The sequence below is a fragment of the Oryza glaberrima genome, chromosome 6 (assembly GCF_000147395.1).
Source record: "Oryza glaberrima chromosome 6, OglaRS2, whole genome shotgun sequence".
NCBI lineage: Eukaryota > Viridiplantae > Streptophyta > Magnoliopsida > Poales > Poaceae > Oryza > Oryza glaberrima.
Genome location: NC_068331.1, coordinates 21,731,461 through 21,747,930, shown reverse-complemented (window position 1 = coordinate 21,747,930; position 16,470 = coordinate 21,731,461). Strand labels below are relative to the sequence as shown.

The following is a 16,470-nucleotide window of genomic DNA, read 5'->3' as shown; positions in this document are numbered from 1 at the left end:
TCGAAATCATCACTATCGGTGGAAACATCGACGTACATTCTTTCACGGGACATGTCTTCGATTATAAAATTCTCTGCCTCATTCATCTCGAAACTTAACTCTTCATCGTCATCTTCGGGATCGGCGAATTCCACGTGATAGGTCCAAATCTTGTAGTTGGCGGTGAATCCGTACTCCATTATGTGACCCAATATTTCACCAGGATCTACCAACAATTTCTGATTCTTGCAATGACGGCACGGACAAAAGATCTTTGTCATATTCTCCCCCAAAGCATGCGCCTTAGCCTGATCAATAAATTTAGATGCTTCCTTAATAAATATCGGTTGCGTTCTCCGCATCTCATACATCCATGATGACCGATCCATCTATTTATATAAAGACAAAAAAGTTACAGATAAAAAAATAGACCGCGGTTATTTCATACAAAAGTTTAAATGCATTTTTCCCTCCAAAAAAATTACAAAAATACATGTAACTAGTATGTACAAGTGATTACATGCAAAATTTGTCCATCAAAACATATATTTTAAAGCTAGTTTTTGCAAAAACTAGCTAGAACAAACCTTGTCAAAATATTAAAAAAACTCCACTTTCCACCAACGAAATATAACAAAAATGGAGCCAAATGAAGGAGGAGAGAGAGTTCTTCACCTTTCGTATAGAGTTCAAGCAAAAATTTCGAGTTGAAAACCTCCCCCCCTAATTGGTGCTTGCTTTAGGAGAGAGAGCTTCGATTTCAAATGGTCGAGCTCGGGCCTGGAGGAGCATATATGGCCGATCATCGCATGCAGTCCCTTAAGCCAGCCGCATGCGAAGATCCATTATCACATGCAGCTGCTTAGGACAGCCGCATGCGATAATGGGCCTATTTTCGCATGCGGCCGTCTTAAGCAGCCGCATGCCCTAATACATGCGGCCCCTTAAGACGGCCGCATGCGAAAATAGACCTATTATCGCATGCGGCTGTCTTAAGCAGCCGCATGCGATAATGGATCTTCGCATGCGGCTCATCGACCCGCCCCGGGGGGGCGGTTTTTGTAGGCGCCGCCACAAGCGGCCCGCATGGAACCTACCGACCCCCTCGTACAGAAAAACGATTTTTGTAGTAGTGCGACAAACATTTCATGTTTACGTACAAATCCAGCAACAATTAATCGAAAATAATTAAGAGAGTTTAATAAAAAAAAAGGCCTTCATTCAAATCATCAAATAGTTCAACACATTGCTCGGAATCGCATGAACAGTGCCACTCTTCAAACGATTGAATGGCCGCGCTTCCAATCCCCTCTATTAGCAGCCTGCAGGGCCGGCCCTGCGGGTCAGGCCATGCGGCCGCCCGAGGCCCCCAAAATATACGGCCCCCTATATAGAACTATAGTATATATATATATACTACGTACTATATAATTTATATAATTATAGTCCATGAGGTATGGGCCTGACAGCTGAACATCTTAATACAGAAAATAAATTTTAGTCCATCGTCAGTATTAGCGAAGCCGAAGCGATCTTCATCTGACTCCCGTCGTTTCGCCTCGATCACATCATGTCACTTGCATTGTGTCGCCTCGATCACATCACGCCGCTCACTGCTCCTGCGCTCTCGGCGACTTCTCGACTTCTCGGCGTCTCGCAAACAGAAACAACAAAGTAGGCAAATCGCGCCTCGCCAGTAGCCACGCTCGTGTCGATCGCCCGCCGATCGCCTTCTCTGCTTGCTACTGCTATTTATTTCTCTTTGAAGGTTTAAAATATTATATATATAGATAATTTTATCACACTGAATATTAAACATTGTGTGTTTATAAGACTATATAAGGTCTCCATATAAGTTTTTGTCCTAGGCACCATCAACCTCAGGACCGGCCCTGGCAGCCTGGGCATACTGGATTGGGCAATGATGGGCATCTACCGATCGGGTCATCTACAGTGATGATTGAAAATAACGTCAGTCCAACATAAGAAAAATGGGATTGTCTAGTTTTAGGTGTCTTAAATCTTTGAAAACAGAATATTCGTTTTACTAAACTTAATAATAAAAGGCTAAACGACGAATTGCTCTAATCTAGACATATATAAATTTATAGTTTAATAAATATTTTTAAAAAATAGTATAAAATATTTAAACTTCAATGAAACTAAAGTAAAATCGTATATCTGACCAAAAAATGTAGTAAAGTCAAACAAAAGTTACACATTATTACATAACACGGCTGCAGTTTTATCTTGCAATATTTACGAGACTAGAAAACTTAAAAACATCGGGGAAGCACCAGCGGTGTGGAGGTGGAGTCGTGAATGCACGACTCCACTCACTAGGGTTTAAATCCTGGTGCCCACGAATATTACACAAATGCAAATGAGTTTTCAATAGAATTGTCAGGGATATGCCATTAGTTTCCATCTCTTTGACCCGCATTTGGTAAAATCTAACAAATACTTTAAATATATATATGCACCGCAGATCACTAGTTTATATGCGATGTTAGTCTGTATATAAGTATGCATAATGGAACGATGACTACGTTACTTCACAGAAAAGTATGTCAATATTGGACATGTCTCATAGGACGAAATGAATATGTAAGGCAATGTTTGATTTACATTATTTATCAGACTATTGCAGTGGATTATCTACTTAATTATAGAAATAAATGAAATATTTTATAAAATAACTTAACAAATAGCTTGGAATGCAATACAATATATGAAAATATTTAAAAACGTACTTTTGAAATGTGGAGCAAATAATCCGTTTTAATAATACGGAAAATAAGTTAAAAGGAGCGTGGCACAAGACTATAGCCGCATGAAGGACCTAGACGACCTCCAATGCTGCCAGTGACGACAAAAAAAATTTAAAAATAAGGAAACGAGGAGGAGAACAAGCAATTGAGGGTGTGTTTAGTTAACGCTAAAATTAGAAGTTTGATTGAAATTAGAACGATATAACGGAAAAGTTGAAAGTTTGTGTATGTAGAAAAGTTTTAATGTGATGGAAGAGTTGGAAGTTTGAAGAAAAAGTTGGGAACTAAACCAGGCCTGACTCAGAAAATGGTAAGCGTCGGGTACCATTTTCCTGACAAGGCAAAACTAACTTATTACCGGAAGAAAGTCTCCAGCATCTATATAGGGCTTCATCCAGAACGAAATTTGGCTGTGCCAACTGGACCGGGAAATCCGGCTAGATGTTTAAAATCTAGCAAATACTTAAAAATATATATGCACGGCAGATCACTAGCTAGATTATATGCGATGTTGGTCTGTATATAAGTATGAATAACAACGGAACGATATGACCACGTTACTTCACAGAAAAGTATGCCAATATTGGACAAGTTTCGTAGTACGAAATGAACAGTATAGATGTAAGGCAGTATTTGATTTACATTATTTATCGGACTATCACAGCGGATTATCTATTTGATTACAGAAATAAATGAAATATTTTATAAAATAACTTAACAAATAGCTTGGAATGCAACAATAGAAGAAAGTATTTAAGAAAACATATTTTTTTTAAGTGTGGAGCAAATAATACGTTTTAATAATTGAGAAAATAAGTTAAAAAGAGCATGGCCTAAGTCTTTATATTATAAAGTCTACTTACTAGTGTTGCATGAAGGACCTGAACGAGCTCCAAGGCTGCCACTTACAAAAAATAAAAAATAAACGAGGAGGAGAACAAGCAACTGAATCAGAAAATGATAGGCGTTGGGTACCATTTTCCTGACAAGGTAAAACTAGCTTATACAAGCACCGGAAGCAAGCCTACAGCATCTATATAGGGCTTCATCCAGAACTGAAATTTGGCTGCGCCACTGCCAAGAGGGGGTGGGAAATCCGGCTGGCCGTGTTTTACACGGGCTATCCTGCACGACCGACGACTGTCTGTGGGCTTCATTTGGACCGTACCGAAGGGTGTGGAAAATCCGGTTGGCCGTGTTTTACCCTGCACGAACCGACGACTCTGTCAGTCAGTCACATAAAACGTGATAAATCAGTCAGAGCAATGACACAAAATTCTCCGAGTGACAATTATGACTTCCCGTGTTTATTTGAACACATGTATAAAGTATTAAATATAGTAAAAAAAATAACTAATTACACAGACTACGGCTAATTTGTAAGACGAAGTCTAATTGCTCTATGATTTGATAATATGATGCTACAGTAAACATTTGCTAATGATATATTAATTAGGCTTAATAAATCCGTCTCGCGGTTTACTAACGGATTCTGTAATTAGTTTTTTATTAGTGCCCAAACACCCTATGTAACACCCTATATAATATCCGATATGACACGCTAAAATTTTACATCCTTGGATGAAGACACTCCCTAAGTCACGTGCTGCTAGAGAATCTTTACACATATACCACACAATTCTAAGTTCATTTCCCTATAAATGAGCAACGCCAACCACCTTACGAAAACACAACCTCACAACTTAAGCCACAAGACCATCTTAGCATATGACCATGTCTAATAGTAAATATAGGCACTGTCTCGTGGCAACCAGCATCCGTTCTCGGCTGCCCTTGGCCGTTATCCTCTCTTATCTCCTATCATTCTTTGCATCCTCATCAGGTGCTACAACTCTCTACGACCAACCAAGCATCGAATTCCAGTCACTTCTTTGCCTTAAGCTCCATCTCACAAACACAGATGGAATCCTAGCCACATGGAAGAATGACTCCCATCAATTCTGCGATTGGTCTGGTGTTACCTGCAGCAAAAGAAACTCATCTCGTGTTGTTGCACTGGAACTTGAGTCATTCGACCTAGATGGACAAATACCACCCTGCATCGCCAATCTCACTTTCCTCACAAGAATACACCTCGCAGATAATCAGCTGAGCGGCGAGATCCCACGTGAACTTGGGCAACTAAACAAGCTACAGTACCTTAATCTCAGCTCAAACAAACTAAGAGGCAAGATCCCAGGCACTCTATCTTCATGTCATTAGCTTCAAACCGTAGATCTCGGGAGCAACATCCTAAAAGGTGAGATTCCCCAAAACCTGAGACACTGTTTAAATCTTCAAGTGCTCAACTTGGATTTCAACATGCTCACTGGAGGAATACCAGAAGAGTTGGGGATGCTCCAAAACCTTTCGGTTTTACATTTAGCTGGAAACAGTCTAACGGGCGGCATTCCTCTTTCACTTGGTAGCACCTCTTCTCTTGTGTCTGTAATTCTGGCAAATAATAGCCTCACAGGACCAATTCCATCTCTCCTAGCTAACAGCTCGTCACTTCAAGTGTTGAGTTTAACAAGAAATCATCTCACTGGAGAGATTCCTCCTGCCTTGTTTAACAGCACATCACTCAGAAAATTAGCTCTTGGAGTGAACAACTTTGTCGGGACAATACCGACTTTAATGAATATTGACTCACCCTTGCAATATTTTATCGTGCAGTCAAATGATCTTGCAGGCACCATACCTTCCACAATAGGGAATTTCTCTTCACTTCTCTGGCTCTTGCTTGGGGCTAACAATTTTGAAGGTAGCATCCCCACGAGTATAGGTACAATTCCAGACCTGCAAATATTAGATTTTTCTTACAACCTTCTGTCAGGAACTGTGCCCGCATCTATTTACAACATGTCAGAACTCACATACCTTGGCATGGGCAAGAATAGTCTCACCGGGAAAATTCCATACAGCATTGGATATACCCTTCCAAGTATCCAAACTTTGATTATGCAAGCAAACCAATTCCAAGGTCAAATCCCCATTTCACTAGCAAACGGAACAAATCTTGTGGTCATTAATCTCCGGGACAACGCATTCCAGGGAGTTGTTCCTTCTTTTGGGACTCTGCCTAACTTAGTAGAATTGGATCTAGGCAAGAATCGGCTTGAAGCTGGAGATTGGTCTTTCTTATCCTCATTAACAAATTGCACACAATTAGTGAGGTTACTGTTGGACTCAAACATACTTGAAGGAGTACTGCCAGGCCCAGGTACCATTGCGAGCCTTTCCAAAAACTTAGAGCTACTCCTTTTAACAGAAAATAAAATATTTGGCACCATACCGAAAGAGCTGGAACACCTCACAAACCTCTCAGTTCTTTACCTGGATAGGAATTTGCTTACTGGAAATATTCCTGTTTCACTTGGAAATCTTCAAAATCTGTTTGACCTAAGGTTATCCCAGAACAAACTTTCTGGGCAAATTCCACGCTCAATTGGTAATCTCAATCAATTAAGTGAGCTCCATTTAGAAGAAAATTATTTGAGTGGTTCAATCCCAGAAGCTTTAGGACGTTGCAAAAACTTGGAGATAATGAATCTCTCGTATAACAGCTTTAATGGGACCATACCAAGGGAGGTATTTACTCTTTCCTCCCTTTCTAGAGGTCTGGATCTGTCTCACAACAAACTCTCTAGAAGAATTCCACTGGAGATTAGTGGCCTAATCAACCTTGGGCCCCTTGATATTTCCAATAACCAGTTATCTGGACAAATCCCGTCTACTATAGGTGAATGTGTCCACTTGGAGACCCTCCACATGGAAGGGAACCGTCTTGATGGCACAATCCCTGATTCTTTCAGTAATTTAAGAGGCATCACCGTCCTGGATCTTTCTCAAAACAACTTATCTGGTGAAATCCCTCGCTTTTTGGATTCCTTCAACAATCTGAGACTTCTAAATTTGTCCTTCAACAATCTTGAAGGACAGGTACCAACAGGTGGGATATTTGAAAATGCAAGCGAGGTGTTCATTCAAGGGAACCAAAAGTTATGTGCCAGCACCCAAATGTTACAGGTGCCGCTTTGCAACACAAATATATCTAAACAAAGACACAACTCCAACGTTGTGAAGACGGTAGTGTTTACTGCTCTTCCTTTGGTCTTGTTATCTTGCTTTGCACTCATTCTTTTGAAAAGAGAAAGAAAGTCAAACAGGATGTTCATCAATCCTGCAATGATGGGAAGAATTTCTCTTATGCTGATTTAGACAAAGCAACAAATGGATTCTCTTCAGCCAATATGGTTGGTTCAGGTAAATATGGATCAGTGTACAGAGGTGTATTTGAGTTTGAACAACAAGTTGTCGCTATCAAAGTTTTCAAACTTGATCAACATGGAGGCCCGAAGAGCTTCCTTGCTGAGTGTGAGGCACTGAGGAACACTCGTCATCGTAATCTTGTAAGCGTGATTACTGCATGCTCAACATTTGATCCAATAGGGCATGAGTTCAAAGCTCTTATTCTTGATTATATGCCGAATGGTAACCTTGAGAACTGGCTCCATCTGAACCATATCACGTATGGATTAAATATACAGTTGAGTTTCGCCTCTAGAATAACAATTGCAGCTGACATAGCTGCTGCCCTGGATTATCTACATAACTATTGCGTACCACCTATAGTCCATTGTGATTTAAAACCCAGCAATGTACTTATAGATGATGCCATGGGTGCACGTCTTGGCGACTTTGGGTTAAGTAAGTTTCTTCACAGTTATAGTTCTTCAACGATTAACAGTTCTACGAGCTTAGCAGGACCAAGAGGATCAATTGGATACATTGCACCAGGTAATATTTTGTAAGTACAGAAACAGTATGATGTTTGTAACGTCTCCTGTTTGTTTATATGCATTCATAATTCACTTTTCTATTCATTAGATCTTTTTTTTCTTTTAATATTTCAATAGTATGAGGCGGTCAATCTTTTGAATACCCTTATATAATATTGCAGAATATGGTTTTGGAAGCAAAATCTCTACAGAGGGCGATGTATACAGCTATGGAATTATCATCCTAGAAATGCTAACAGGGAAGCGTCCAACTGATGGCATGTTTAATGATGGCATGAGCCTTCACAAATTCGTGGAAAAGGCGTTTCCTCATAACATTGGGAAGATCAAAGATCCTAATATCATGCCAAATTTAGAAGATGAACAGCATTACCATGAAACGGTCAGAATTTTGAGCTGCATCACGCAACTGGCTAAACTTGGTCTCTCATGCTCGGTAGAGATACCAAAAGATCGACCAGTAATGCAAGAGGTTTATGCTGAAGTTGTTGAAATCAAAGAAACTTTTTTGGAGCTACAGGGTTAAGGAAAAGGAATTCCTTCAACTGTTGACAAGCTACCGGAGCATGATGGCCTCTCCCTAGTTTTCATCAAGGACAGTTCATTTCCTTTGAAAAAGTTTGCATTTCTCATAATTCATTTGCTAATGATATCTTGGTTATGAATCATGACTGCTTCTATAAAATAAAGTTCATTTGCTATTTGGCTAAGAGTAAGACAAAGTAGAATTGTGGCAGGAACCAAACACTGTCATTAAAACTACGGCTTGCCTAATAAGGTTAGGTGTGGCAAATTTAGTTGCCAACCAAACTGACCCTACATTCCATATTGAGCCAAACGAAGATATGGAGACATTATTTCTTCTTTAAAAATTTTCGTACTTTATACAAAATAAACATTTTTTTAATATTTCTTGAGAGGATTAAGTACAGTCGTACTGATTGTGCTGTGTCGACCTGGCCTATGACCTGGTAATACAACTTAATCAATGAGTGAAGTTATGAAAAATAAAGTGATAAGCAGTACGAACAAAATAAACCCAATGTACCAAGTTTATTTCGTCTGTTGGTCACAAAAGAGTCCCAAATGATATGCTGCACACTGATTGAGCAAAAATCCGGACGGAGAGTGGGGGGCAAAGAAAATGCAGTAATAGAGGTGACTTACTGACCTTTTATCAGCCTCAGGATTCAGTGGTTTTGACAGATCTCGTCAGCGGCAATCACCTCGTCGTGATCCTCTGGTCGCCAACGCTAATCGCAGCAGGCCGCTAATCGGTGGAGTTGCTCCGTCGTCTAGGGTTCTCGGCGGGGAGACTCCGCCGTGGCTTTCGAGCCCCAGCAGCGACGAAAGACGACGCAACAGCCGACGGCGGCTGCGGAGGCGCGGGGCTGACCGACGCCGCTGCGGTGGGATAAGAGAGCAGGAAGAAGCTTAACTGGCAAGTCCTGGGATCGACGGTCCCCCAAGAAGGGAGCACGGCTGGCTAAGCACGGTCGCAGGCGTCCATCCCGGAGGATCGCGCGAGGAACAAGGCCCGGGCGCCGCCCAACAAATATGGGCCGCACGTGGCCTGCGATCCCGTTTAGGCCCAACTAAAACGGTGAAGTGATTTCTCTGTTTCGGGCCGGAATTTGCGGGCCAATGCCGAGATGAGGGGTGCCGTCATTGCTCGGTGTTGCTCCATGAACAACCAAACCAAACCAGGTCGTCTCTACACACTAGGCTGCGTTCGTTCCCTGGGTTGGGAACCTAAACCTCCGGTACGAAAAACGGAACGGTCTATTAGCACGTAATTAATTAAGTATTTACTAAATTTATTTTCATAAATGGATCAATATGATTTTTTTAAGAAACTTTCATATATAAACTTTTTAAAAAACATACCGTTTAGCAGTTTAAAAAGCGTGCGTGGAAAACGAGGAAGGGGGTTAGGGAACACAGCCTTACACAGAGCTCGGTGTTGCTCCATGAAGCTATTCACAACCTATAGCAACAAAACGCTTTCCTACAGAATGTGGTGTGAGCTTTATGCCTTTAAGAGTGTTAGACATCAAAACCTTGTGAATATCTTGACAGTGTGACCAAGCATTGGTTTCTTCAGGGGTCTTGAATTCAAAGTTATCATATTTGAGTTTATGCCGAAGCCAAGATTTTTCCAACTCCAACAGAAAGCACAAAACGAGAATGATTTGAATCCCTGCGTATTGGAATTATGTATGCAAAAGAACTGCCAAAAGAAGGCTTACATACTCTTCATGCTTTGACAGATCTAGAGGGTATAATGCTTGGAAGTCTTCCCTGCTCTGCGTTGAGGCTCCTTAACACACTCAAGATAGAGATGTATCAAATCAAAAGAGTAGTGCAAGCCCGATATCCGCAAGAATGCAAATTTATTTGGGAGTTCAAGTAATTTCCCAGTTAAACAAGACAATCACATTTTCTTTACTTGACTTTAATTAGCCATCGTATTAAATGACCATACAATTTTGATAACAACTACAATGAAGAAAACTTTTGTAAATCGACCAAATCAGATATACAAATAACGGTTAATAAAAAACACGACATAAAGGAGAACTGCATAAACAGTCTGGTTTATTTTTATAGAGAAATTGCCGAAGTTATGTCATTACATCGAGAATGATGTAATTACACAGAAAACATCATTCTGTAATTGCTAGGTAATATACCATTTATTGAGGCAAATATTACTGTATACCAAGAATAGCATAGACCTTCAATGAATTTTTCAAATCTTCCTACATTTCAGACAGATAAATTCCAGATAAATGACCATATGTCAAGCAACGTTTAGACATCCACAAGCTAACAAGGCTTGAAGAAGATCAAGGATTATTGGGAGGGAACAATGTCATACTTGTTACGAGTGTTCAATAGCACATGGTAGATCGGGTCTTGGTACGACACTTGGAAAAGTTGTATGACAATGTAGCCGCATGTCGTGATGCTAGATCAAATGAAAAAAGTGGCAAGGTTCAATAAGTTCCTTACAAACAAATACATCATGATGCACATAACTCACTAATGAATTTACTATAGATCTTCATATTACTTGAATAATGAAACATAATCTAGGGGGATGCTACTCATAAGGAGAAGCACTAGAAAATACTCATATAAGTGGCAGGAAAAATGAGATGCACTTGATAGTGCGGTGGCAAGAGGTATGTGGTTTCAACCCCAATGTCCTGTGTTCAATCCCCAACACGCTCATAACTTTTTAATTGTTTGGAGAGATGTCTCTCTCTCTCTCTCTCTCTCTCTCTCCAAATCTCTTTTTAAGTGGCAGGAAAAATGTATGCATCATATAGCTAACACGGCACACCCTCCATTTTTTAAGTGGCAGGAAAAATGTATGCATCATATAGCTAACACGGCTCACCCTCCATTGGTTTCTATGAGGTGTACTTCATTTCCAAAAAGTCTTCAAGATTAAACTTTGACAATTGATTTCTCAAAAAGAAAATCTCAGTAGTTATAAAACCTATATTATATGAATGTGCATTACAATATGAATCTATTGGTATAATGTTTGTACATTATCTATACCTGGGAATTTGACTAATTTGTTGCCAAAATCTACAATTTATCAGTAACTACTAATTACACCTTATGTTTAAGAATTGCAAGCAAAAATATTCTATAAAATTCACACGGATCCAAGTCACAAGGACAAAACGAACTCCAATGCAAGGTAGTAATATAAGAGATGTTTTTTTTAAAGCCTTGATAAAAAATTGTGTACCTTCCAAAGCATATTAACAAGCATATCCAAATAGCAGTAGATATCCAGTTTGACTCCTTGTGAGCAACCCATACCTGCAGACATATTACCAAAAGTTTACTGATTCAATATAGCCACTATCAAGGTTTTCTTTTTAATTTTAGATCTACAATCCAGTGCCTAGGGCGCTACCAGCCTTACCAGTGCCCTGCCATTCAGCATTCTATAGTTGTAGAATGTATTAATTACTTCGTGGAAACAACTTTACAATAGGTGGGGGGGTTGTGCACTTGTGCTAGTGCTACTAAGTTGCTAATTAGAGCTTCCATTTTTGTTTTTTCAAAAAAATAATATTGCCTTCACACATTTTCAACGAGGAAAGAAAAATGATAGATATACTGTAGATAAGGAATAATGTGTTGTAGACAATTTTAGTGGAATATATTTTCATGAGAAATACCCAAAAAAAAAAGCATTGGCAGGAAACTGTGGGTGCCATGCAAAGATTGGAACTGAGTTTAAAACAACTGAACAACTGTCCAAATAACAACAGAGTCATGCAATAGTAGTTTTAGCAAATGCAAAATTGTTTCGCACCCTTTTCATAACACTATGAATTATAATTTTCTAGATGCATTCATGCAGGCAAACTTGTATGATGCACATAATTACTTCGAACAATTTCTCAAAGCCAAAGAAGATATTTTACCGATATTGCGAAGACATTTATATAGAAGTCAAGTAAGGTTGCTGCCATCCACCTGAATGCAAAGGAAAATAGTAAATTTGAGATTCTTCTAATTGATAACACAAGTATTATTAGGAAAAAAACATAAAAAATTCCAGAACACTTATAGTTAGCATATTTGAAGAATCTCCTGATAAATTTAACAAATCACTTGAAAACATATACAACATTATCCTAAACATAAATGTAGCTCCAGGGCATTACTTAAGGCTGGCCTCCAACGAACAGTTCTCTTTCAGCCATATCTTAAACATAAGAACAGTTCTTTTTCACATAACATTTCCTATGCTTCCTATTCTTATGGTGAAGATAGTCATGAAAATTTTCTCAAATAATTTGGTAGCAGTGATACAATATAAATCTATCCTGATAGAAAAGTTTCAAATCTAAATTTGACCTGGACATGAAGAAATAGAAAAGAAAAATTCAACAGAAAGTGAAATGGCAAAACAAATAAAATGAAAAAAAAAAAGGGAAAGCTACTATACACTGAAATTTGTTTTTTAGTTTCTCCCAATACAAGTCATATTTGCAGTTGAATTTTTACACATTGTTTTCCAATCTATACTGCTAAATTATTTCAGAATATTTCATGACTGTTTGCAGTAAACGTTTTAGAAGAGAAGCTCAGAACACAAGTAATGTTCTCCTACATGATGCACCTGTACACAACTATGGTCAGTCCGAAGTGCTTCTAACAAGACAGTTAATAATTAACTCTTGAATGTAAATTCAGCATAGGGTGCTTATAATACTTGAAAATACACATTTGCCTTGTTTATTAAATATATATTTCAAAATTTCCTTCAGCTGTATTGTCAATTTGTCATTCTATGCCTCTCTGATCTTTCATTTAATCACTGGCATTTATCTGTTTTGCTTGTTGCATAACTGGACTTAGAATGTACTGAAAGAAAATAAGGATTCTTAAATGATCTGAGCAAGTATGATTCATGAATGTATCTCTTACGGTGTCAACAAGTCCTTCCTAAAAGGTAGTCCATCAGTGATGACAGTATATATGACGACTGCAGCCATCATTGCACCCAAAATGCTGAAAATAATTCTCCCAATTATGACAAAAGAGGACTTTCTTTGGGATAGATTTCCTTGCCTGAAAGGAAGTCGAGAAACACCTCAAGACAGAGAAGATAAGAATAACAATTGATATATGCAAAACACTATTCCTTGGTCATCCAGAATGTGATACAAGAAGGTCACCACATTGGTCAGAGCATGCAGCATGGAACTATGGAATGCGCATTCTTGGGTATATTACTCAATACTAGCAAAATTTCCATGCTTTGCTATGGATAAAAGAAAATATATCATAATATGTCCGATAAAATATATTTTTATCAGATATGATAGTATCCTTTGTTTGCTTATTCGCATATGTTACTTGTTTGAATCAAATATTGGACTGTTCTATAATATGAAAAAATACCAGGGGCCAATTGTAAAAACAGTAAAATACCAGGATCTAAACCCAAAAGGTGCAAACATTGTGAAAGCCAAAGTTTCTTGTTGCAGGTATTGAAATCTACAGGATAACCTATTTCACAGGTCCCCAAAAAGTTGAAAGAGAACATAGCGTAACCACTAACCAATATAAGCTTCTTATAGTCCATAAGTGCCCCCAGATAAAGAACATAATTGCCAAATGCATTAATGCTTTCATCATCAGCATGGAAAAATTAAAATAAAATATCTTTTTACTTGATGTACCAAATTATGCTATCTAAACTAAAATCTTTTCATCCTGCATACACTAGGAAAAATTTGAATCTGTACCTGAGGAATAAAAGATCAAGTGGATCTTGTGAAGGTCCGGAAGTTTTTATTTCAAAAAGCTTCACAACAACATAAGCACATGTAGCAATACTGAAAAGATAACAGGAAAAAGGGATGATCACATTAGGTAAAATGAATATCTCCATTCAAACAGAATTATGAAAGTTTGACAAGCCACGAATATTATCAAGAAGGAAATGAGTACCTGCCAAAACAGTACAACAGAACTACCCAAAAGAAAGAACTAATCCAATTTACTTCCTTGTAGATAACCCAAGTCTGCAACATGCAAGAACATCTCTAGCTCACATCAAGATGAAATAATATTTAAAATTGTATCTCCATACATAAAGCGAACAAATAAATAATGATTTTGTTTTACATTATTTATATCATGTAGAGCAAAGCATTTGAGTGGTCAACCCTTGCAGATCCAAATATCCTTTAGTTTGTGTACATATTTAAGGTGGAATCTAGAAATTGTTTGTCTTAATCAGGGGAAAGGAGCTAATTAGGATAAGACACACAAAAGAATTATCTCTGTTAGTTTTTCAGTGGCACACAGATTGGAGTCGGAGCAGAAATAACACTAAAAGCTCCAAACTACACACACACACACACACACATAAAAAAAAAGATCACATGTTAAGAGAGATAATACAACAAAACTTCTCTACTATCATTTCATATCTGAGATCAATCGTCGTGCAATTTAGTTAAAGCTTCAACCAGTTAGATACCATTCCCTCATACAGATCAGGAACTATGTTTGGTGGAAATCAAAATTTCACCAGATTCGCAAATTTAGCAAATATTTTATCAATTGAGTACACACAAAAAAAAAAGTCTAACTCCAAGCATTATGGGCCTGTTTGGTACAGCTCCAACTCCTAAATTTAGCTCCAAGAGTTGGGTCTGGAGTGGAGTTGTGGAGCTGCCTAAACCCAGCTCCACAACTCTAGTTCATTTTGTGAGAGAGCTCCACCCAACTCCACTCCCAGTTTTGGTGGAGCTGAAACTGTTTGGCTGAGCTCCAGCTCCAGGAGGGGTGGAGCTGGAGCTAGAGCCTATATCTCCTATGCAATATGTTTTGGCAACATTGAATTTATTCGTAAATAACAGATTAAGAAAATGGTAGAACATATTGCACTTTTGTACAATGCATGCAAACAATTGACTGCTGCCGCTTTCACTTCGCTCTCCGGAGAATAATTCCTTCTAATTATACTGCTTGTAAACACTTCCTTCTTAACAAAATAACTAGTTGGTGAAGAGGGCACAAAGTACAGCACAGAGATAAATGAATTACCGAAATCGCAGTCACATTCACATAAAAATCAATCAGTGTTGCCACCAACCACCTACACATAGAAAAATTACATCTTCAAGTTAAGGTGCTTTCAAGATATGCTTGGACAATAGTTCTGATCTCCCTACCCTGATGCAACACATAATTGATTGGTTAAGAACATGCCGACTCTCTCAAAGCCTTGAGGACAAACCTACAAAGCTAGAGTTCTAGCGCATAATTGGTGCACTCAATTATCCAAAGTTGCATTCATCGAGAACTACCTATACTCCCTGACTTTCTGCAGCACCATTGTGCAGATCACAAACAATAAAATTGGAACAAATACTTAAATAGTACTAATGACTCAGAACATTTGCTAATCATTAGCAGCGCATTCCATTCCACGACTAAATTTAAAACAAAAATCCAAAAGCTTGAAACGGTCTACTTGAGTAGAGAAACATCCTATTCACTTTTTTTTGTTAAAAAGAAACCATAGCTGACTAACGATCAGTAACTAGCACATCTGAAAACTAGCAGCACAACCAAAATTCGCGGCAGTAACTAGCACCCAATCCTCTTCCATGGAGGGGAAGGAAAACGAAGTGGTGTATCAGCGCACTCACGGGGTGAGCAGCTCGAGGCGAAACGGCGAGCCGTCGGTGACGCAGGTGTACACCAGGGTGCCCAGCATGAGAGCGCCCAGCGCCGCGAACACCGCCTTGTACACGCCTATGGATCCCGCCGCCGCCATGGATGCGCCCGCTGGCCGCCGCGCGGTCGCCGAGGGTATCAAACGAAGTGGTGTATCAAACTAAACTACCAAAAACTCACCGCGAGACGAAAAGGGGAAGCGGGGGAATTCGTCGGCGGAAGAGCCGTGCGAAACAGTATAGAAGGGAAATTTCCTCATCGGGCGAGTGGACGGGACGCGGACACGTCGTGGCGGCGGAACCGGAGGCGGAGGCGAGGCCACGTAGGCGGAATGCGCCTAGGTCGCAGTGGAGGAGGAAGGCGTGGGAGTCGGGAGGGGTGGAGGTGGGGATCCGAGCTCGCCGGCGGCCGCCGCGGCGCGGCTCCGGCGATGTCGGCGAAGGGTAGAAGAGAAGAGACGGGTTCAATGGGCTGGATCTGATTGGGCCTAAAAGTTACAGTTAGGCCTTTCTTTTTAAGCCCAAAAATAAATTGGGTCAATCAGTGAAGCAGGCTTGATTCTGCTTTAAAATTGAAGTTTAAGGGCCCATCTCAGAAAGATAAAGTAAAGGAATAAGTTCATCTGAAGTCCCTTAACTTGTCAACGAATCCGATTTTCGTCCCTCAACCGAAAAACCAGACAT

At 39.4% G+C, this 16,470-nt stretch overlaps 1 protein-coding gene and 1 pseudogene across 4 annotated transcripts; one reads left to right on the top strand and one right to left on the bottom strand.

The window, feature by feature from the left end:
- Nucleotides 1-3,580: 3,580 nt before the first annotated feature.
- Nucleotides 3,581-16,230, bottom strand: LOC127776699 (uncharacterized). Of its 4 annotated transcripts, none has more exons than XM_052303216.1 (9): nucleotides 15,760-16,230; nucleotides 15,152-15,203; nucleotides 14,048-14,121; nucleotides 13,843-13,932; nucleotides 13,019-13,162; nucleotides 12,010-12,061; nucleotides 11,322-11,395; nucleotides 10,434-10,523; nucleotides 3,581-3,955 (listed from the first exon to the last, which is right to left on the bottom strand). In XM_052303216.1, the coding sequence occupies exons 1-9, from the start codon at nucleotides 15,885-15,887 to the stop codon at nucleotides 3,904-3,906; spliced, it is 756 nt and encodes a 251-aa protein (XP_052159176.1). In that variant the 5' UTR covers nucleotides 15,888-16,230; the 3' UTR covers nucleotides 3,581-3,903. The 4 variants fall into 4 exon arrangements, with proteins under 4 accessions (XP_052159176.1, XP_052159175.1, XP_052159178.1 ...); XM_052303215.1 differs by lacking the exon at nucleotides 3,581-3,955 and adding an exon at nucleotides 9,581-9,872; XM_052303218.1 differs by lacking the exon at nucleotides 3,581-3,955 and adding an exon at nucleotides 10,123-10,314 and having other exon boundaries at nucleotides 15,760-16,227.
- LOC127776698 (probable LRR receptor-like serine/threonine-protein kinase At3g47570) lies at nucleotides 4,464-8,767 on the top strand (annotated as a pseudogene).
- Nucleotides 16,231-16,470: the final 240 nt, after the last annotated feature.